This window comes from Hippopotamus amphibius, chromosome 11 (assembly GCF_030028045.1).
Source record: "Hippopotamus amphibius kiboko isolate mHipAmp2 chromosome 11, mHipAmp2.hap2, whole genome shotgun sequence".
In the NCBI taxonomy this organism is placed as follows: Eukaryota; Metazoa; Chordata; class Mammalia; order Artiodactyla; family Hippopotamidae; genus Hippopotamus; species Hippopotamus amphibius.
Genome location: NC_080196.1, coordinates 2651785 through 2674883, shown reverse-complemented (window position 1 = coordinate 2674883; position 23099 = coordinate 2651785). Strand labels below are relative to the sequence as shown.

Below are 23099 nucleotides of genomic sequence, written 5' to 3'. Positions count from 1 at the left end.
AGAAGACCTCACTTGTCTTATGAAAAGTCTTACCGTCCAAATATGCTTACTAGTAAGGGATTTTTTTTTAAATTAATATTTCTATGCGTGGTGTTTCACCTTCTGGAGCCCAGTGAGCCTTCCAGCATCTGCAGTTTCTGCCAGTGCATTTCCATTACCTCGGAGGGTTCCTTCCGCCAGCCTGAGAGAGGGTCCAGGTCTTTGAGTGACTCAGCTCAGCCTACCAACCATCCCCTTGTAATATCTGAAAAAAGGTTTCAGAACAACTCCAAATTGTTCTTCCCGGCCTTCAGTCGCCCCCAGCTATGATGAAGCGCAAATAATAAAATTACTTGGGGCTTTGACCACTTGCAAGTCTCAGGTCTTCGGGGAGGTCACCTAGTTAATCTTTGCGGACCTCACATGACACATCAGCAAAACAGGGCAACAGCATTTTCCCCGCAGGGCTGCTCAGAGGATAACAGAGAGCCTGGCTCGCTCTGCCTGGTCCGCAGGTGTCTGCTCCCTTAATCTAAACGTCGGACTTGTTTCCTCCGGGGCCTGGGCGAGGCGAGAAAGGCCCTTCCAACTCCCAGGATTTCTTCCCCACAAAGTTTGCTAAATGCTTTGGCAGAACTCAAACACCCTCCGACGGTGACTGAGCTGAAAGGCTGGGTTTAAACTGTTCGACAGAGCACAGCTGATGCCCCCGAGCTACCGGGTCCGCGAGCCGCCCCGCTTGCGGGGCGAACACGTGCTCTTCCCAGGCCCGCGGCTGCCTCTCCGCCTCCGGCCTCCAAACGCGGCGCGCACTCGGGCTCCCTGCGGCCCAGCAGGGCCCTGGACCAGGGCCGCGCGCCTCCCGCCCCCGGCCCCGCCCCTGACCCGACCCAACCTATCACGTCCCGGCCTCTCCTCCCCGCGGGCCCCGCCCCCGACCCCGCTCCACCCTATCGCTCCCAGGCCCCGCCCCGCCCCGCCGCGCTAGGCCCCGCCCCCGGCCCCGCTCTGACCCGGGTGTCCCCGCCGGGCCCGGGAGCCAGGCCCCGCCCCGCAGCCCCGCCCAGGCCCGGGGAGGCTGGGACGCGATGGCCGGCCTGCTGGCGCGGCGCTGGGGCCCCGCCGTCCTCCGCAGGTGAGGGACGAGCCCGGCCCTAGGTGGCCCGCGGTGTCTGCGCGGGCGCGCTGCCCGTCCTCGCGCGTGGGCAGCCGCGGGGCGGGCGGCAGGCGCCCCTCGCGCGCTCGTCCCCCTGTGGGCCGGGGGGTCAGGGCGGCCGGGCCGGGCCTCCCCGCGCGCGTCCCCGTCGCTCCCGCCGCCGGGCTCGGGGGGCTGTGCCGGAGGTGGGGGTGGGGGTGGGGGTGGGGGGGGGTCGCGCCCCGCGGTCGGCTGGGGGGACCCGTCTGCTTGGCGGGGCGCGTCCCCGAGGGACGGCGGCGGGGCCGTGTGCAGACCGGGCCCGCGGGAAGACCCTGCCACGTGCTGGTGGCCTTCGGGGCGGGGAGTGATTTTCCCGATTCTGTATATAGTCAGCGGTCGTTTTCTGCAATTTTTAAAAAACCCTATTTTAAAAGACGTGTTTGCACCATCTTTTGTGAGAACGTGCACACGTCAGCCTTTATGGACATTTTAAGATTTCCCTTCGTTTTCTGCTTGAAACTTGCCAGGTGCCCCCTTCATGTAGGATGCAGTTTTGCCCTTTTGGGGGGAAAAAACTGATTCAGTTATTTACTATAAAACGTGTAGAAGGCTAATTTTACTGAACGACACATTCAAGCTTTGAACTTCCTGTTTGACAATTACATTTTTGCAGAGGCGGTGATACATGTTAGGTTTGGGCTTTGTCTGTAACTGTATTCTTTTGATCATCTTGGATGCCCTTAGCTTTATTACTCAGGGTGATGGTGACCATCCACTGTTTGTGACCTCACTGCTGTGCACTGACACTTTCCCCTCCCCTCTGCTTACTACCTGAGCTTAAAGAGTGAGTCACCTGGTAGCACTTGCTGTCTCTGCTCTGCACCTGGCTTGTTAGACATCTCTGGGAGAGGACTGCGTGTGTCTGCTCAGGGGCTTCACAGCCTAGCATCCAGGTCAGGTAGGTTTCCCCCAGGTATGCCCTCCATCTCCCTAAGAAAGTTGTGCTCTCTGCCTGGAATGCCAGCGGCTGCTTATTCCTCCTTCTGAACACCTCTTCTGTCTCATTCTCCCCGCCTTTCCCCTGTGTGTCCTGGGACACACGTTTGCTGAGCAAAGAGCAAGGAACTGGCCTGATAAGAGTTTATAGTTTGTTTATCAGTGACTGTGTGACCAAGCAAAGGGCTTGTGTACCCGAGGGGCAGAACACCAAATTCTGACAGCAGGAATTTGCAGCAGAGTAAGGATTTATGGCAGGGTGCCAGGCAAGGGAGTGGGAGGACAAGCCTCAGTTCCACTCTGACTTCATCTTTGAGTTACGAGTTGGGGGGGGGGGGGGGGTGGTTTTAAGGGGAAGAACAGAGAAGCTGAAGTTAATTATCCTCTCATGACATGTATTAGTCACTGCATGTCTCTGGTCAGGTGGTCCGTGGCTCGGGGGTCTGAGAGCGCATCCTGCTCTGGAGAAACAGCCCGCGTTTGTACGTTAACAGTGATGTCTGTAGTAGCAATGTTAGTACAAAGGCGATGTTATCCACGGCAGCAATTTGAGTCATCTGACTCTGATTAGTGCTCAGTTAGCTCAGGATTGAGGTCAGAGGGGACAAGGAAGGGAATAAAGTTTTGGACAGAGGGATGACTCAGACTCAGTAAGGAAACTCTGTTTTAGGGGGACTCAGTTTCAACTGCAAGAGGCTGTTTCTGGACCTTGGGACACAGATGACTGAATTCTTTGTGTGTACTTTATCCCCTTGGTCTCGGTATCCTTATTTTGTTTGGGGGAGGAGGGGTGGGACAGGCATTTTACGCTCAGAGATGGAGATTGTCTTTGTCAGTGTTTTATTTAGCACAGGCTCACTGCGGAAATTATAATTTCACGAGCCAGTAGCATACAGGATGATGCCTCTGAACAAGCCAGTAAGGAGTTCTGATTGCCATGCAAGAGCTGACGTTGAGCTGCCAGCCCCAAGATAAAAGTCCCTTGATGATGGAGCAGTTTGCTGGTGTGGCCGGGCGGGCTGATTCCTTGGTGGCCACTGCATGGCTTTCACCACTGCTGATAAAAGAGTCCCCTTTACCATGGCAGGAGCTAGTGCCCCAAGGTTTGGAGAGCTATTTGGATCGGCAGAGGGGAGCTCTGCCCAGACTGAAACTCTCACACGGTCCTCATAAAGTCTGGGTATTTATAGTCTGAATGTCCCGTCCCCGTAGTTGCTTCATCTGTTCTTATTGCTATGCCCCCAGCAGGGCCTCTCAGACCCTGAGCTCCAAGTGCTTACCCACAAGAAAGACCATGTCACCCTGACACAGCTCACCTCATTCTTATATCAGAACAACTTGACTTCTAAACACTTTTTTGGGTCTTTGCCATCATCAAGTGGAGTCAAGCAAGTTCACTTCACTTGTGCACACGTGGCTTTGCAAGCACCCGAGCCTGCCCAGCATTGCTGCCGCTGCCTCCTCACAGGCGTGTCATTTACTTCTGGCCTGTGGCAAGATTACACGGCTCCTCCTGGGCTTCTGGCTGCTTTTTCTGTGTTTACTTTGAATGACTACATTCCTGCGGTCGGCTGCCGTATTGATTTCTTATCTAGGGACTGTTTTGGAAACCACTAACCTTTCGCAGCCAGGTGGCTGGGGCAAGAATAGGGAAGATATTTCTAGAGAAACGTGGCATTTTGGTGCGTAAGGGTTGGGAACAGTTAAACACCAGCCTGCCCATTTGCAGTCCCCTGCAGGTGACTCGCTTCTCAGCACTTCAGCTGCACGTGTGTGGCCCAGCAATGAGAGCCAGCCAGAAGGATTTTGAAAACGCAGTGAATCAGATGAAACTCTTGAAGAAGGACCCGGGAAATGAAGTGAAGCTACAACTCTACGCACTCTATAAGCAGGTAGATCAATGCCTGAGGTGTGATGACGAGGTGTGTCGGGCCGATGGGTCCTCAGAGAGACGTGCTGCGTGTTGTGCTGAATGCAGCCTGCGTGTCGTTGGCGTCTGTGTTGCTGCCTTTCCTCTGGAGAGCGTGTCCGTGAGAGTTTGTTACCCTAGACTTCAGAATACTATGAAGGCAGAAAGTGACTTCTCAGGATCACTCCCGAGTAGAAAAGACTTAAAAGATATAGCAACCAAATGTGTAGTCCTTATTTGGCTGCTAATTAAATCAGCTGAAAAAGTGGTCTTGGGAAAGTTGGGGGAATTCGAATCGTGATTATTAGATGATACTCAGGAATTATTTTAATGGCATCGTGGTTATATAAGAAAACAATGATTTTTTTAGGAATGCATACTAAGTACATAGGGATAAAATAGTATGGTGTTTGGCATTCTCTAAAATGTAGGAAAAAACGTAAGAAAAGGATGATTGGAGCAAAATATGGCAAAAATGAGTTATTAAATTTGAGTGATGAATATTGGGAGTTTGTGGTAATATTCTGCTTTTGTATATGTCTGAAAATTTTTATAACAAAATTTTAAAACTTCAGTTTTTAAGTTACAATGTCTGAAAACCATTCTGGGAAGTCAGCCCCATGGGCTCCTGTGTCTTCTCCGTGTTCTCTTCGTGTGATCTGTACGAGCCTCTCTTACTTTCACACTGGTGTGTATAGTAAAGAATTTAGCTTTGCCCCAAAAGACCTTTGCCCTTGGCTTCTGGGAGGTAAGTTCTAAGCCCTTGGAATGCCGCGTGTGACAGAAGTGTCTTTGTTTGCCCGGAGCGTCTAAGAGTGGGCTCTGGAGTGGGGCTGCAGTTACCCAGGGACCCATGCGGAGGTGGGGGAGCCCCAGGGACAGCTCTGAACACCGAGGCGTGAATGGGCTTCCCTGGCGGCCCGTACCCTGCGTGTGCTGTCACACATCAGTTCTGGGACTGGAGAGGCCGCTGTCCTGACTCCACAGCGGCTGCTGGCGGGGCGGGGGACACACACACGCCTTCCCCAGACTCCACTCTCTACATCCTCCCTTGCTGATCTTACTCTGTACCCTTTCCCCACAATAACTGGCGGCCACGAGGATAAGCGCTTTCAGCGTGTTCTGTGAGACATTCTAACAGATGATTGAACTGGAGAGTGCTTTCGGGAGTCCCCCAATCTTGCACTTGGTGTCAGGAGTTGGGGAGGGGGGCAGACGGAAGGCCTGCGTTGCCTCTCATCTCTCAGATGGCTAACTCTTGCAAGGGGAGTCTTTTTTTCTTTGGAAATCCTTAGCCTCCTTTGCTGCCTTTGTTTTTTCAAAGCCTCTTTCTTCTTTCCTCTTTTAGCTGGTTATAGTATGACATTAAAAAACGTGCTTATTAAATGGAGTTTTAAATTGGCATTTCTGAAAATAACTGAGTGCATTTTTTTTATCTCAAAACACTCACTGCATCTACCCTCAAACTAGTAACATTTAGTTGCTTTTTGCTTTCTACGCACATGTCCTTCATGACACTTCAGTTAAGTGTCCTAAGAACCAGTGGCTCTGACGGTCCCACCCCTGCCCCCACCCCATCCCCCCCGCAGCTCTGTTGCTCAGTTACCTGACATCCACCACGGAATTGGGTTGGGAGGGGGGATGTGGTACCTTTGCATGGGCTTTCAGAATACACTGTGTTTTGTAAATGTTTGTCGGCTAGTTACCTTTGAAGATTGTTTGCTTGAAGGTTTTGATTTTGTTTGAAGACTGTGACCATCAATATAAAACTAATGAACGATTATGATTTTTTTTAAAACTATTCAATACTTTCCTCAAACCCTAATCCTGCATTATTTTCCTATGCAGGCAGTTATGACTTCTCTTAGCAACTGGTAGCCAATAGCGTATTTTTCCCTCCAGTCTTTTTTCTCTTGTTTGTGCGTTTTTAGCAACAGCATCAAAAGCAGAGGAAAATTCAGATCAATTTATGTACCTTGTGAAACTACTTGGAAGGGGAAGGCGTGTTCAAGCTAGTATGCATTTTATAGCTCTTAACTATTTAAGTCTCCAGTTTGCATAGGCATTTGACCCATAATTGACCCTTTCTTTTTCACAGGCCACTGAAGGACCTTGTAATGTGCCCAAACCAGGCGTGCTTGACTTTGTCAGTGGGGCCAAGTGGGATGCTTGGAGTGCTCTTGGCAGTCTGCCCAAGGTACCTCTACTTATTGCCCTGCTTTTATTTCACTTGCTGTGCTCCTAAAGGAAGGGGGTGCTTCTCATTATTAAGTTATTACAGATGAGCCTTCTCGATCTTGAGGTCCCTCTACCAAACCAGAACCTCTATTCTTTCTTCACTGCCACGTGTACTACTTAGCACAGGAAGTTTCTCAAAATGCTTGTTCATTGACCATGGGCTGAAACCGTCATCTCTCTTCAGGAAACCGCCAGACAGAACTATGTGGACTTGGTATCCAGTCTGAGTGCTTCCTCTGAGTCCTCCAGCCAGGTGACCCCTGGAGTAGACGGGAAGCAACTGGGAAGTGACGCCGTGATGGTGACCTCCAAAGACGGCATCACAACGATCACATTGAACCGGCCCGAGAGAAAAAATGCACTCACCACCCAGGTAACACGTGCAGCCCTGGGAGCCCAGCCTGCTTTTCTTCCCTTCCTCTGTGTGCTTCACTCAGAAACTATAGTGCGTCAGCATCCTTTCTGTTTCTGCGCGAGCTCCTGTTTGATTTGTACAGGAAGATTCGTAACTGTGACTACCTCGTACATCAGAGTTGTATGAATTTGTGAGCTCCAGGTAGGTTCTACATGCCCAGAAGACACTGCAACTTTTCTAATGATGGAAGCACAGATAAGTGATGTTAGTATAAATGAAACACACATCACTGTGAGAGAAGATGCATAGGGCTTCTCTGAGGTTGGCATGGGTGCTCCCTGGAGGTATCTGCATGTCACTTGGACTTAAGCGTGAGTACTGATCTGCTTGCATGGAGCTTTATTTTGTACAAGGAGAAGGATAAAGGAGAGAAGGACTTACACAGATTGTAACCCAGCTCTGCTTGAAATGAGCTGCTTCACGGGGCAGCAGTCATCTTTGAATTGGTCATTGAACTAAAATGATAATAAAAGCAACCACTCCCACAGCCTGAGTGTCCATCGGGGGATGATGGACAGAGAAGACGTGGTGCACGTGTACAGTGGAACACTGTTCAGCTGTAAAGTAGAGTGAAACCCTGCCATTTGTGGCAACACGGGTGGACCTGGAGGGCATTATGCTAAGTGAAATAAGTTAGAGAAAGACAAATACCAGATGATCTCACTTACAAATACAAAGAGCAGCAGGTCTGTGGTTTCCAGAGGTGGGGGGGTGAGGGTAGGCAAAATGGGTGTAGGGGGTCAAAATGTGCAGACTTCCAGTTATAAAATAAGTTAGTCACTGGGATATAATGTGCAGCATGGTGACTATAGTTAATAATACTATTTTCCATATCTGAAAGTTGCTAAGACGATACATCTTAAAATTTCTTATCACAAGAAAAAAATGGTAACTGTATGGTGACAGATGTTGACGTACTGTGATCATTTTACACTGTATACAAATATGAAATAATTGTTACACACCCGAAGCAAACATATGTCAATTATGTCTCATTAAAAAATATATATATCGCAGTTTAAGGAAAAAATAGCCACTTCAGTTCTTTCCCCTTGAAAAAAATTGTAGAGAATTAATTGGGGGCTTGGTGCTGAACTGGGAGTAAAATTCAAAAGGGCTACAACCCTTTCCATTGGGTTTATCGTCTGTGTTGTACTAGAAAAAGCACACTGACTTAAAAGAGTCTTAAGTAAGGATTCCATGAAGTTGGACATGCACTACACAGTTAACAAAGCATTCAGTGCTCAAAACTATTTCTCCTGACTCATTTCTATATAATCACGTAGTAGTAACAGTAGCTGCTCTTTACAGAGCACCTTGTGTGTGTCAGGCTTTCCACCCAGAGGTTTAATTCCCACAAGGAGCCTACCATGATTACTACCTAACAATAAAATAATTAGGCCAGGTACTTATTTGTCCCAATTCACATGACGAATACCCCGGAAAATCTAAGCTGAAACCCTGATCTGTCCAGCTCCTAACCCTGGCTCTTCCCAGTTACCCTGTCAGCTCTGTCCCCATCTCTGCAGTAATAATGGAATTACTTCCTCATCCCCTCCCTCAGTAGAAATGATCTCACCTCCATTCATATGTTATATAAAGTCCATGTGTTTATTTTTTCAATGAAGGACGTGCATCTGTAAATGTCAGCCCTCTTCACCATTTTCTCTCACACTGAAGTCTCATCTAAGGTAGAAACTGCACCTGTTTTAAATGAATTAAAAGCTACGACAGCTACACATCCAAGATTTTCAGAGATGTGGCTGATTTAAAATATTGCCCCCCCCCCAAGAAAAAAAAGGGTGGGGGGAGTGCTTCCCTGGTGGTACAGGGGTTAAGAATCTGACTACCAATGCAGGGAACACGGGTTCGACCCCTGGTCCGGGAAGATCCCACATGCCGCAGAGCAACTAAGCCCATGGGCCACAACTACTGAGCCCGTGTGCTGCAACTACTAAAGCCCGCACACATGGAGCCCATGCTCCACAACAAGAGAAGCCGCCGCACTAAGCCCACGCACCGCAGTGAAGAGTGGCCCCCAGCTCGCTGTAACTAGAGAAGCCCGTGGCAGCAACGAAGACCCAATGCAGCGAAAAAAAACATTGGGCCTACATTCCTGACAGAATCCAGCCTTTCACGCTCAGGAACACTCCCAGACTGCCTGCTCCCCTTGTGCTCTCTCTTGACATCCCAAATGAAAAAATGCTTCCTGGAAATCTTTCTCTGCCCCCCCACCATCCTACCCAGCCTAGAAAAGTACCAGCACCTCCTCTGAGTTTCTGCTGCTTTGCACTTCGACCCATTTTAGAGCTATCCCCTTCTATTAATTCCAAAAGCTCAGGAACTGTGTTTTATTTGTTCATTTGGGGGAAGCAGGTGGATATATTCCCCAGCGTCTACTGTATAGCACTGGGTACGTAATACACACCACGTAGCGTAAAAGGAATGAAAGTCCTTTCAGTTTGGGGGTCTGCCTTTTTGGTTCTGTAAGTACAGCCAACATACGCGTTTGGCACTTTGCAGAGGGAGAGCTTGCAGGCTGGTGTTTCGTGAAGCCACTGGGTAGAGGTGATCGTTTACAGAGTTTTTTCTTTTCCTCACCTTCCCCTTTCTGCACAGATGTACCATGACATCATGCTTGCACTTCAGGCTGCCAGCAAGGATGATTCAACCATAACTGTTTTAACAGGTAAGAGATTTTCTTGGATTTCTTAATTAAATTTCTATTTGGGGGGATTTTCTCCTAGATGGGAAATTGAGTAAATAAGCTCTAAAATCTTTTCTAGCGCTGAGATACTCTAATTTTTAAATACATCAAAAACGGGATAGACACAGGATTGATACCTGTATCGTGTAAAAAGCAGATACAAATTGGTAAGAAAAGTACAAAGACCTGTTGGATAAGTTGGTGAGTCACATGAATAGACAGTTTATGTGAGAAAGTCCAGGCATTAAAGAAACAAGGAGAATGCAACCAGATTAATAAGCACAAACAGAAAGCAAAAGGATGAGATACCATTTTATATTTATCTGAATTAGCAAAATTTCATACTACACCCAACTTTGACAAGGTCATGGTGGAGTAAACACCTCTTGTCCCTTGCTGATAGCAGCGTAAATGGCTGTAAAAAGTGTAAGTAGCTAAGGAGAGAGCATTTGACAATATGCCAAGTGTTCATATGCTTTGACAAAGGAATCCCACTTAAAGGAATTTATTTTAGGGAAATTATCCAAGAAAAGGGAAAGGTCTTGAGCAAGAAAGATAATCTTTGCAGCATTACTTACAATTGTGAAAATGTTAAAACATTCTACATATGCTCCTGTAACAGAGTGGTAACGCACATTGTAGAGCATCCAGTAGACTGTGTACTGCACAAGCGTTCAGAATTATGATTGTAGAGACCAACAGTACAGCAAGTGTTCGAGATGTAATACACAAATTAGCAATTCCATCAGCGCTGTGACAACAAGTGGAAGCTGTGATGGATGAACTTGGAGAATGAGGTTGAACTTGGAAGGGGCACTGAGTGTAGTGGTGAAGGCTGAGGCTCAGGACTCAGGTCACCTTGAGTTCAAACCCTGGCTTCATTCCTTACTGCCTGGGTGGCCTCTGCGTCCTGCACGGAGAGGACAGTATCTCCCTAACCCCGACTCGAGTGGTTGAGACGGCTACATGAGACAATGCAGGGCAGGGCTCGCAGCTGGCACGTGGGAGGCAGGAGCTGTTGGTGTGGATGTGGCGGAAGCAGAAGTGATTTCAGTTTATTTTGTGTTATCTTATTTGTTGATTGATTGGCCACACCACGTGGCTTGTGGGATCTTACTCCCCCAACCAGGGATTGAACCTGCGCCCTCGGCAGTGAAAGCACGGAGTCCTAACCACTGGACAACCAGGGAATTCCCAGGAGTGATTTTATTTTAATTTTCAGTCAAAGTTGTAAAATATATAATATTATATAGAGGTGTCAGAGAGCTTTTATAAAAAAGAGAGGCGGAGAGGAAGAGAAATACCTAAGAGCTGATGAGAGGGGAGAAGAAAGGGGCAGAGGTGAAGATGGCCCTGGCACTTCACGTATTCGCCTAGCAGAACGGAGACAACAGGAACAGTCTGCAGGTGGCACTGGCTTGATACAGGATTAGAATGTTTTCTGTAAACAGGAAAGGAAGCATGTGATACATACATAATATACCCACCTTCCTCTCCCGGCAGCACATCCTGAAAAATCTTCTCTGCCAGCATATACACACCCAGGTTTTTCTCTGCAGGGCTACAGAGTATGAACGTTTCGGGAATTCCCTAATTTATTTCATTATGGCTCCACGGATGAGCAGACAGACTGTACTTAGTCTTTCACTATTCAAATCATGCTGCAGGGAGTATTCTTGGAGGGAAGTCTTTCAGCGAATGTGCAGAAATATCTGTAGGTCCTATTCCTAGAAGTGAAACTACTGAATTTCATAATAATGGTGATAATGGCTGACGTGTGTTCGCCGTCATACTTCGTTTGCTGAGTGCTGGTCTAAGCATTTTAATTCATTTGGTAGCATTTTTGAGTCTTAACTTTTCTAAGCTTTCTTGCAATAACCCTATGAGGTTAGGCCCTATTATTACTTGTATTTTACAGGTGAGAATACTGAAAGATTAAGTTTTGATAAATAGTGCTTTTCCTATAGTTATTTTCTCTAGTCCTTCACTTTTGGTTTCTAGTTCCTTTCTGATCTAAGTGTTGTAATAATTGGTCCTTTAATTTCTAGAAAGGATTTTTTTTGGGGGGGTTTTCCATTTCTGTTACCAATTCCTAGTTTATTGTATCATAATCCGAAATGATTGGTTTTACTAATTTTACTTTTTTTAGACTCTGTTAAAATTTCATTTATACTAGCTATATATTGAAATCTCTACATTGAAGATTAAGAATCCAAAAAATGGCCAATATTTTATATCATCCAGAAACACTTAAAAAGTAAGTTCAGGGACTTCCCTGGTGGTCCAGTGGTTAAGACTCCGTCGGGAGCACAGATTCGATCCCTGGTCAGGGAACTAAGATCTCGCATGCCACATGACGCAGCCAAAAAATAATAATAATAATTTTTTTTTAAATAAAAAAGAAATTTAAGAAAGTTAAAAGTAAGTTCATTCTTGATTTTTATATCAATTAGACTTGCCTTTCTAATTCATGTTATATAGCTTCCCTAAATTGTTTTCTGTTCTAATTTATCTGTCTTGGACTGAAAAAATTAAAGGCGTCTGTTACTGTTGTAATGGTGCTTCTCTCAGCCCATCATATGCCAGGTCGCCCCTCCCCAGAGCCTTTGCACTTGCTGTCACTTCTGGAGAATACTCCCCCCACCCTCTTTCCATCTACCCCTGCCTGTCCTTCAGATCTCAGTCCAGTCATCCCCCAGTTAGCAAAGTCCCCCCACCCCAAACGCCCAGACGAGAGCAGACCCCCATTGCCCACTCTTCTGTCCGTGTGTCCCTTTGTATCATAGCTGCGTTGCCTACATTTATTCGTGTCTTTAAATCAATGTCCAGCTGACTCCCTAGTCTGTCAAGGCAAGAACCTGAGCTGGTCCAATAGTGTCTTTCCAGTGCTGGGCATGGTGCCTGGCACATACGAGATGCCCGGTGACTGCAGGATGAATGAGTGGCGCCTCTGGATTTTGTTTACAGGCAGTGGGGACTATTATTCTAGTGGGAATGACCTGACCAACTTCATGGATACCAGCCCTGGCGACGTGAAGGAGAAAGCCAGAAGCGGGGCCATTTTACTGAGGTGAGAGCACATCTGTTTGATCCCGGCGGTGGGGGGGGGGGAGGGGGGGGGAGGGGGGGAGGGTGGTATCCTTATTCATCAGCGTGATCTCCAGTTGCACAAAAGTAAAATAAATACTTCTTTGGTTCCATGTAATCAGCTGTGACTTTGGACAGGCGTATTTCTCCAAACTGCTATCAGTAGGCGGCTTTCACTCCATCACTGTAACTTCTGTTAGCCGTTCTCCTGGCTGCTCTGCACGAGATTTGATTGGAAAGCATACGTGTTGACTACCGTTGTAAATCAGATTCTCTCATATTGAGTCAAGGAATTTAGCACCTTCTCCTCTGGCTGCAGGAAGGCATGACTATCACATGCTTATAGGAGACTTGAAATGGTCTCGGAAAACACAGAGGGCGTGAAAGCGTCTCCCCCCACCCCCCCCATTCCCTTGGTCCCTGCTGCATCTCTGGTGCCCACCGAGCAGCGATACTGCAGCACGTGCTGGCAGCCACCCTAGCCTCCAAGTCTGCAGCGGGCTTACGGCCCTGTCCGCATGCCCAGCACACAAGATCTGAGCCAAGGCCCACTGGGGGACTCTGCGAGCTTCCCTCAAGTGCCGTGCAGGTGGGGTTCTGGGTGAACCTGACGCGCGAGGCCGGGGAGGCACTGCTGGGCGATGCGGAGACGTACACCGCCCGGCCAGGAGAGCGTGTTCCAGACTCACCCTGTCTTGCCTGTACTTCAGTGATGCTACTTTGGAGCATTGCAACATGCTTTTATACTTCCCTGTCCGTAGGGATTTTGTCGACTGTTTCATAGATTTTCCAAAGCCTCTGGTTGCCGTGATAAACGGTCCAGCTGTAGGAATCTCCGTCACCATTCTCGGGCTGTTCGACATAGTGTATGCGACCGACAGGGTAAGTCACCTCCCAGAAGTGTATGAAGTCGTACAAGTGAAAATGAGATCCTTGCATTCTCCTTTATTGTTGCGGGTAGTAAACAGATTACATGTGGTTTATGGTAGAATGGAATAAATTTAAATTTTTCCCAAAGAATTAATCTGATTTGACACATTTTATTTTTCCTTCACTGTTAAGTTGAATTTTCCTAAACAGGAACATTGTTGTGAATGTAGCCCCAGCTCTCTTGGCTCCATATGCCAGTCCTGTTACACAACAGTGGTTCAGCTCTGCTCCGAGATAGTCAGGAGACCTTCAAAGCTTGTTAACAAGGGGCAGAAAACAGCAGCTTTGGAGGTTATGCAAGTGTTATTTGATCATTTTTTCCTACATAAATGAATCCTGGAATTCAGAAATTTAGAATAAGGAAGGAATTTCAGGCATTATCTACTTTCACTCCCTCCTTTGCAGATAAGAAAACCAAAGCTCAGAGAAGTTACTGGCCTCATGTTCACCGTTGAATTACAGAGATTTTAATTTCTATTCCTGCTACAGTGCTAATATATGTCATAGTAGCAAATAAAGTTGTGGAAAATATGGAAAAGTACAAAGAAAAGAGTTAATTTAAAAATCACTCCTTATGTCACCACTCATAGATAAGTGGTGCTAACCTTTGGGTTAACTTATCTAATTTAACCAGTCCCTGCCACTGGAACCCTAGAATAGTTCCACTTTTTGTCCTTATAAATAAAGATGTAATGAACATTTATCTTAGCCCTTCACCCTAGAAACTTTACTGTAGAACTAATAACCACCTCTTAGGGTCATCAGATTCTTAGAGTGACTTTTGCTTTCGTGGCGGTAATATTTGCTGATGTACATACAGCCTTGCAGGGAACATTTGGTTTTTACCACTGAAGAGATTCCTGGTTTTGTTTGGAGGTATTTTCTCCACTAATAGGGCTGTATATTAGGGTCCTTAACTCTTTGGTCCATCTTTTACTGGACTCGTTTCAATCACATTGGGCATATTGTCAGATCTAATTCTTACTAATAATTTTGCCATAAAAATAACAGATGAAATTCTAGATGCTAGGCTACCTAACCTTTGTAGGTGGAAGTTTCTGCTCAAAGGCAGAAATTAACAGTCTTCAGCACATTCTGTGTGTTAAATGACTAGTTAATTGACTTGCTTTGAGCAGCGTGGGATCGGGAGTCCCTGACCTGAACTTGGAGGTCTCTTCTTCAGTATTTAGAAGCCAAATGCCGTCGTACTTGAATCTTGTCCTGATTCTCCCACTGGGTCCAAAATGATTGTCATGTACCTCATCTTTTTAAAGAATTCCAGGACTCCCATCTTAAGATACAATTTGAATTAAAATTAAAATCAGAGGGAAATGTGTATATATTATATATGCTAAAAGATTGGGCCCCAAGTAAATGATCTGACAAATAGTGACCACTGCTAAGAGTTCACCCAACTGAATTAAACCGAGGTTCAATTTGAAATCAGGGAAAGACACAGAAGAAAGAAGCCGTGGAGAAGCGTTCATTTTACAGGGTTTACCCTTACTGGCTTCATGAGTAAATACCGTATTCAGTGTGGGCTACCATTTAACCCACGTGACCAAATTACTCTTTCTTCTGGGCAGTAGGTAATGCCTGCCTGTTAGTTTCTGTCAGCAAACAGTGCATTTGCTCTCTGAGTTAAAAGGTGGAAGTCGTCACTGTAATAGATGTTCGCGTGCTCTGTGTGCAGTACGCAGTCTGCTGATGCACACTGTGTGTGTTCAGTCAGCGCCCACATGAGCCGCCCTGTGCGGCAGGCGCTCTCACCCCCATTTTACAGATGAGAAAACTGTGGCATAGAGAGGTTAAGGGTCACCAGGCAGCATCTAACCCTTAACTACGTTAGTCTCCTGCTCTTTTTCTGAAAATTAGCTCAGTGTTTGCTTATAGTAATGTTTGTAAGTAAGTTAAATGCTGTTTCCATCTTTTTTATAAGAATGTTTGTAAGTAAGTTAAATGCTGTTTTGCATCAGCTTTCCACGTGCTGTTTCGTGGCTCTCACCAAAGCTGGCTGCTTCTTTCAGTTTTCTGGTTACGTTCCTTAGGCTGTGACTTCTCAGCACATTTCCTCCGATAAGCTTTCTTTTAGGGGGGGAAGAGAGAAGACAGATGGCATTAATAACTGTTTACTTTATATTTTTATTATTTTTATGTGTATGCTCCGCACATTGTATGTTTATATCTTCTAACAATATTCATTAAAAACAAATGCCATACCTGATTATGGGAAATGAAGTCTAAATATGCTATTTACAGAATTGTCAATTATAAGTTAATTTCCTTTCATAAGAACTTTTCATTCATCAAGAAACACACAAAAATATTTCTGACATCTGGAAAAAAAACTACAAATGACTCTATAGTCTAAATAACCAATATTAGAGTAGTTTCTGGTATTTAAAACCAATCAAAACACCTCTGGGGCAAAATTAAGACAAATGGCAAATTGAGGAAACAGTTTTTCAGCTCGCACGATGGAGGCTACGCTTTCGAATGTATTTTTAAAAATACGTCTGTAATGTGATGGATCAACAACTTCATATAAAAATGCATGATGGAGAGGAATACATAGCCCACAGAAAAGAAAGTATAAGTGGCTCTTAAAAACGCACGAGAAAGACACCATTAAGGACTTGTAAATGGAACATGTAAAGGACTCTTACAACCCAATAATAAAAAGACAACCAATTCAACTTAAAACCAGCAGGCAAAGTGTTGCAAAGTTACTTCACCAAAGAAGGGATGCGCATGGCTGGTAAACATATGAGAAGATGCTCCACTTCGTCAGCCATCAGGGAAAAGCAAATTAAAACCACACTGAGACGCCATCGCGGGGGGACACCGCCGCCAGAAGACACTGTGACGAACTGAGGAGAGTGGGTACAGTTGAAAAGCCTAATGATGATGATAAGGTTTAGGGAGGACGCAGAGCAGTTGGGGCTTACACACTGCTGGTGTCTTGGTTAACTGGTGCAGCCCCTCGGACGATAGGCGGGCTGCTTAGGAAGTGAAACCGCACATTTACCACAAAGCCGGCAATTGCACGCCTGGGTATTTACCCAAGAGAGCTGAAAAGGCACGGTCACCATGACCATGTTCATCACATCCAGGATACTGGAAATACCTCAGTGGCTCCAGCTGGCGAGTGGATGAACGAATTATGACGCGTGCATACGGTGGGATACTGCTCAGAAATAAGAGCGCACGCTGACACGTGCAGCCACAACGTGGTGACTCGGGAGCCCTCTGCTAAGCACAGGAGCCCACGAAAGGAGAAAAGGCTACAGAATGCATGATTCCGCGTATGTACATTCTAGAAAAGGCAAAACTGCAGGAACAGAAAACATCAGTGGGTGAGAGGAACAGGTTGACTGCAGAGGGGAAGGAGGAAACTTTGGGCAGGGGCCAGAGTAACATTCTGTATCTTGATCACGGTAGTGGCTACATAACTGTATACATTTGTTTCAAACTCATCACACTGCACACGTTGAGCGTGGATTTTGTGTGTATACAGGCAGACCTCGGAGATATTGCGGGTTGGGTTCCAGACCACCGCAACAAAGCAAGTTCCACAAGAACATGAGCCACAGGAAGTGTTTGGTTTCCCAGTGCCTGGAACGTATGGTTACGTTACACTGTACTCTATTAGGCGTGCAATAGCATTATGTCTAAGAAAACAATCAGATAGACATTTTACAACAGCTTTACTTAAAAAATAACCCTGTTGGGAAAATGGCACCGAAAGACTTGCTGGATGCAGAGGTGCCACAAACCTTCCATTTTGGGGGGTGGGGGAGGGGAATGCAGTATCTGCGAAGCACAGTAAAGCAAAGCACAACGAAACAAGGTCCGCCTGTATAATAATACAATAAGCATAATTTTTTTAAAGTTCTTCAATTAAGTATTGTAAGGAGGATATAAACAAATAGTGATTTTTTGAAATCACATGCAGAAAGATGATTTTCTTTTCTTTCTCTTTTCTCTCCAAAAAGGCAACATTTCATACTCCGTTCAGCAACCTAGGCCAGAGCCCAGAAGGATGCTCCTCTTACACTTTTCCCAAGATAATGGGCCCAAGCAAGGTAATTTCTGGAAGCCTTCAAAATAAATGTTAGTAAGTCCTCTCCATTCCAAAAGTAACCGCATCCTCTCTGTTCTCTCCCTCGAGAATAGAGACGACAGACAGAGAGAAGCGAATTATTTGCTCCCAACTCCAGGAGTTTTCAGTGCAGAGGAGCCTGGCTGTGGGAAATGTCTGGTATGCAGGGAAATTGAGACGCTCTATCTGTAATTCCCTGAACTGGGGGTGACTCTCAGCTAGGTGCCCAGTGCTCCCAGAGCCACTCTTGGCCTCTACAGCCTTTTCTCCAGACTGTTCCTCAGGCCAGTAAGGCTCCCCAGGTGCCCAGTGGCCACTCAGGTCTGTGCCTGCAGTCATGAGACCTAGTGCCCACCCTCTGCAGGAAGGACCCCAAGGGGATCACAGCAAGGCCGAGAGCTGGGCGTAGGGAAAGGCCCAGGAAACATCCTTCGAGATCTGACGGGGGGAGTGGGCATTGAGCCTCTGTTTATTGCTATTAGGTTTTCATTGAAAGAAAATAATGTATACTTTTAAAATCTCTCTGTTTGTTTGTTTTGGCCATGCCGCGTGGCCTGTGGAATCTCAGTTCCCCAACTAGGGTTTGAACCCTGGCCACGGTGTGGAAGCCCAGAATCCTAACCACTAGGCCACCAAGGAATTTCCTTTTTAAATCTCTTTCTTCCGTCACATACCCTGAACTGTTATACAGATTTGAACTTTGAAAAGTTGGACAGACCCAACTCTGAGGCTTAGAGCATTTGGCTCTGCAACAGTCTTTGTTTTTCTGGAAGAGAAATTGCAAACATAGAGAAGGATGTCCCCTTGGTGCCCCCAGTTTTGTTAGAAACTGAACATCAGTCTTCCTCACTTTCCTTCAGTTAAAGAGCGCTCATTGGAGTACCTGGGCAGGTAAAGAAAACTGTCAGAGCCAGACCCCCCTGTGAATTTCCAGGGAAGGGAATTTTGACGGTTGGTGTTTCTAAAGGTTGGCTGGCATTCCCTATGACCATGATTTTTCTTTTTGCTTTTTTGCTTTTTGTCTTGTGATGATTTACAGCGTATAAACCAGGAAAGCAGCGCTGCCGTGTGTCATAGCATCAACACCTGCCTCACGGCGTTTCTGCCCCAGGCTTCCCGCTCTTGCCCCCCACCCCCACTCCCAACACAGACACACAGAGAAACAGCAGCCTCTACAAACCTTCTAGAAAGCCTTACGGTCTCAGCACACGGTCTGCAAGCCACTGCCTGTGGGGCCGAGAGTTTCTCCCTTAATGGAAATACTGGCGACCTCAAAGACCAGAAGGAAATGTCCCTATGTCTACTGAAAGCAGTCCATTCTGAAGTTAACTGAGCCTTGTTTCATCGAGTTAACATCTCCATCTTGCTTTTCATTTCAGGCAACAGAGATGCTCATTTTTGGGAAGAAGTTAACAGCCCAGGAAGCCCGTGCCCAAGGACTTGTTACTGAAGTTTTTCCCGACAGCACTTTTCAGAAAGAAGTTTGGGCCAGGCTGAAAGCATATTCCAAGTTACCCCCAAATGTTAGTATTCATTTTGGGGGGGGTTTTTGGTTTTTGTTTTCTGTTACTTTTAAGAACCATGGAAATCATCTATTTGCCTTAAGAGAATAAGCAGTTAAAAAAAACAAGACGTCATCGCTGGCTCTGAGCACATCTAAATCTGAGATTAAAAGTAACCGTAATAATATTAGAAATACTGATGTTTAGAAAACTTGTCACATAGGCGTTGCACTTGTGTTCTGTGGAGACCGGGGGGCAGTGCTCTCTGTGCACGGCTTTGAGGAGGTGAGTAGGCAACGTTTGCCAGCACTTCTGTCCTCGCGTCCAGGCCGGACAGGTGAACTTTGAGGAGACTCTTACCACGCAGCCCTTTTGTTTTCACATGTGATGGCTGGTGACTGATTCTCTCCAATTCTTACTGCCCAGAGTGTGGTCCTGGAACCAGAAGCTTTAATTCTATCGGCAGCTTCCTCAACATGTGTGACCACAGCCCTGCCCCACGCCTGCTGGGGGGCATGTGCACACACACGAACGTTTGAGAGGCACTGTCTTATCTACGCTTATTTCTTACGGTGTCACAGGATCAAGGGAACAATGGAGAAACCGGCATCAGAATTCTAGAATAAGCCCACTCCTCTGAGAATACCTCTTCACTCACTGTTGGTTTTGTTTTTTCAGGCTGTTAAAATTTCAAAACAGATCATCAGACATCATGAGAAAGAAAAGTTACACGCAATTAATGCCAAGGAAAGCAGCACCCTGCAGGAGAGGTGGCTGTCGGATGAGTGCGTGAATGCCATCGTGGACTTCCTGTCCAAAAGGGCAAAGCTGTGACAAGCGCCACGGCAGAGCCACGCGCTTCCAAGGCAGGGATGGGCTGCTGTTCCTGTTTTCCGATTCCTGAACCAAGTAAACCTCGCTGTGCCTTTCTACAGTGCTGAAATATCAGACAGGAGGATTATACTTCACTAGAGCCCTGATGAAAAACAAATAACGTGAGACGAGCTTTGGGAATTTACTTACGTCTTTGGTAGTGGGGGGTCTTACGTCTTTCGACATGAATGGCTGTTGCCAGGCGCACTGAAACATTGTTCCAGGCATCCTGCTCCGAAAAGCATTCACAGCATGGCAAGCGGAGACCATGTGTTCAAAAACCACGACTGCACTTTGCCGTCCACACAGGGTCACTGACTTGATCGGCCCAAACACCGACAGCCTCTGGATGACGGAGTCAAGATCTTCGGTGGGTCGCATGTTCTTTTTCAGCCATCTGGCAGGGGGAGCACACAGACAGGGCAGTATTTTAGAGGATAAATTAGAATCTTAGTTTCATTCCCCCCGACCCTGCCCATAATCTGATACAAAGGGATGAAGGGAGAATTGGATTGTTTTGTTGGAAAGCAATGTCCTGTGTCAGTGATCGTGTCCTCATTTATCACATAGCCTTCGTTCTCATTTAATGTGGTACTTTATAAAAAGCACACCTGAAAGCTGCCCTGACTGTCCTCGCAACTTTCTGTTTCGATGGCCGCCATGGGCGTCACTTGACGAGAGTTTAATTCCAGTGGCTATAGGATTGGCACGGAATGGTTTGCTCTTCCAGATGTCCTCCTTCCTCTTTAACCTCCTTCAAGCATCAGCACCCAGGCCGCCAAGCCACCGAGCCTCTAACCTCTTAGTTCTTAATTTTTTTATTCCAGTAATCCTAATCCAAAGTGTTCAGTCCTATAGGAAATATATTAACAGTGATAACCCACTCATGTTCATTGAGCACTCACTATTGTTTCTAGTGCTTAACGCCCATAAGCACATTTTGTCCTCAAAAAACTATGCCAAAAATTAAAAATGAGGTAGGTACTGTTGCTGCTCCCCTTTTACAAGTGAGGAGTCCTAGGCATGGAGATGCAGGTAGCTTTTCCAGCGTCAGCGCCCCAGTAAAGGTCAGAGAGTCCCAGCCCCTCTGTGTCCCTGTGAGCCAGCAGCTGCCCATCCCTCCCGCGGACTTCAGGCAACATCTCTGACAAAGGTGAAAAACAGCTGTGAGGAGCAGAAATTAAACAGAGGGAGGTGGGCTGGGGCAGGGCCTCCACGTGCAGAAGCGTGTCCACCCATGCGCTTCTCCGATTGTGGCAGACTAGGAGACAGTTGCTGGGATCTCTCTTCTGAGCACGTGACGTGTGCCCCGAAGGCAGACCCCACTGTGGAGCGGTGCAGTGGTGGCCATGGTGTGACTGGCAAAACAAAATTTGAGGCCAAGGAAAACATCTCTCTCACCGGGAAAAGGACCCCCTGGGGGCTGGAGCGGCGAATCCCAGAGCAGAGGAGGAGTGGGACGCTCCCTGATCCTGTGTATGAAGCCACACAGCGTAGGTTCACGAGCAGGTTGGGCGGAAACCAGTGTGCTCAAGGCCTTGGGGTTTTAAGTGTCACACAAAATCAAGACAGCTTGTAGTCTGAACCTAAGCGGGTTGATTACTTGCTAAAACAGAAAGATCAACATCCTCCAGATAATTTCAACAAAATGCAGGGTCCATGCCACATAATATGCACATGTGGTTCACATATATTCAACATAATATTCAGTGTCCATGATACAATCCAAAATTATTTGACATACAAAAGACCATGAAAATGTGAACACGCTCAGGTGAAAAAAGACAACACGTCTCAATCCTGAAGTGACCTAGATGTTGGAATTGCCACACAAAGACTTTAAAGCAGTTCTCAAAACTGTGCTCATAACTGTGCAAGGTAAAGAAAAACACACTTGAAATGATTAAAAATACATGAATTCCCAGCAGAGAGGCAAACTACAAAAAAAGAACCAAATAAAAAATTTAGAACAGAAAACCTGAAATTTAAAAATAATTCTCTGGGGAATTCCCTGGTGGTCCCGTGGTTAGAACGCGGCACCTTCATGGCCATGGCCAGGGTTCAGTCCCTGCTCGAGGAACTAAGATCCCGCTAGCCTCATGGCACAGCCAAACAAGAAAAAAAAAGTATCTGGAGGGACTCACTAGCAGACTCTAGACGACAAAGGAGTCAAAGAACCTAGAAGATAAATCAATAGAAACGAAGTAACGTGAAGTGCGAGAGAAGAAAATACTAGGAAAGATGAATAAGCAGAGTGCCACCTGCTACACGCTGGAAGTTTCAGGTCCTCATTGCCCCATAGAGCCCCATAGAAACATCAAGTAATCAAGTACAGAAACCAGTCAAACATCTACAGCAAACAAGTGAATGTCCAATCAAGAAAAAAATTACATTAAAAAAGACGGGACATTTTGTGGCATTTTTACTCACTCTTGCCCCACCCACTCCCCTGCATGATGTGGTTGGAAGGAATTAGCCTAACTCCCACCTCCTTCCCTCCGGCTGGAAGGAGCAGACTGGAACTTGTTTGCAACATTGTGACCTTGTCTGGCTGCCTGAGGGATTCATGGCTGTCTTGCTTGATTCCAAGTTCGGATGGAAATACTGGCACAGTTTGGGTCTCAGGCTAGAAGCCACAGGAGGCAGTGGCAGGCAGTGACACATGAAAATACAAACTAATTGTACACCCATGGATGCAAAGAAAGAGATTCCCAGTGGAGGAATACGATAGAACATTTAAGACCCTGAGGAGAAGCCGGAGTGAGATTCTTTGGGAAATTAAGACATTTAACGGGGGGGGGATTAAAAAAAAAAAATTGAACCTACGCACGGGCCCAGACAGGAAGCATTCCCAGAAGAACCTGAAAAGGCCTGGGCTGATCTCAGGACTCGCAGGCCCACCACTTCAAGGTCTTGCACAGCAGTGTGCGAGCGCTGGGAGAGGTGGCTGCTTTTTTCAGATGCACAATTTTCAGGAAAAGGTCATAAGGCGTGCAGAGAAACAGGGAAAGGTGACCCACTCAGAGGAACAAAATCTCCACAAATAGCCTGAAGAAACACAGGCATGAAACTTACTAGACAAAGACTTTAAAACAACCGTCAAATATGCTCAAAGGAGCTAAAGGAAAACATGGGCAAAGAACTAAAGGAAATCAGGAAAACACCTTATGAACTAAAGAAGAATATTAACAGAGATGGAAATTATTTTTTTAATTAATTCTGG

General features: G+C 46.4%; 1 protein-coding gene across 1 annotated transcript; it reads left to right on the top strand.

Moving 5' to 3' along the window:
• The first annotated feature begins 1055 nt into the window (after nucleotides 1-1055).
• Nucleotides 1056-21059, top strand: ECI2 (enoyl-CoA delta isomerase 2). The gene is made up of 10 exons (XM_057700333.1): nucleotides 1056-1114; nucleotides 3843-4005; nucleotides 6121-6219; nucleotides 6445-6633; nucleotides 9295-9364; nucleotides 12350-12452; nucleotides 13231-13351; nucleotides 17395-17484; nucleotides 18881-19024; nucleotides 19682-21059. The coding sequence occupies exons 1-10, from the start codon at nucleotides 1068-1070 to the stop codon at nucleotides 19835-19837; spliced, it is 1182 nt and encodes a 393-aa protein (XP_057556316.1). The 5' UTR covers nucleotides 1056-1067; the 3' UTR covers nucleotides 19838-21059.
• The last annotated feature ends 2040 nt before the right edge of the window (nucleotides 21060-23099 follow it).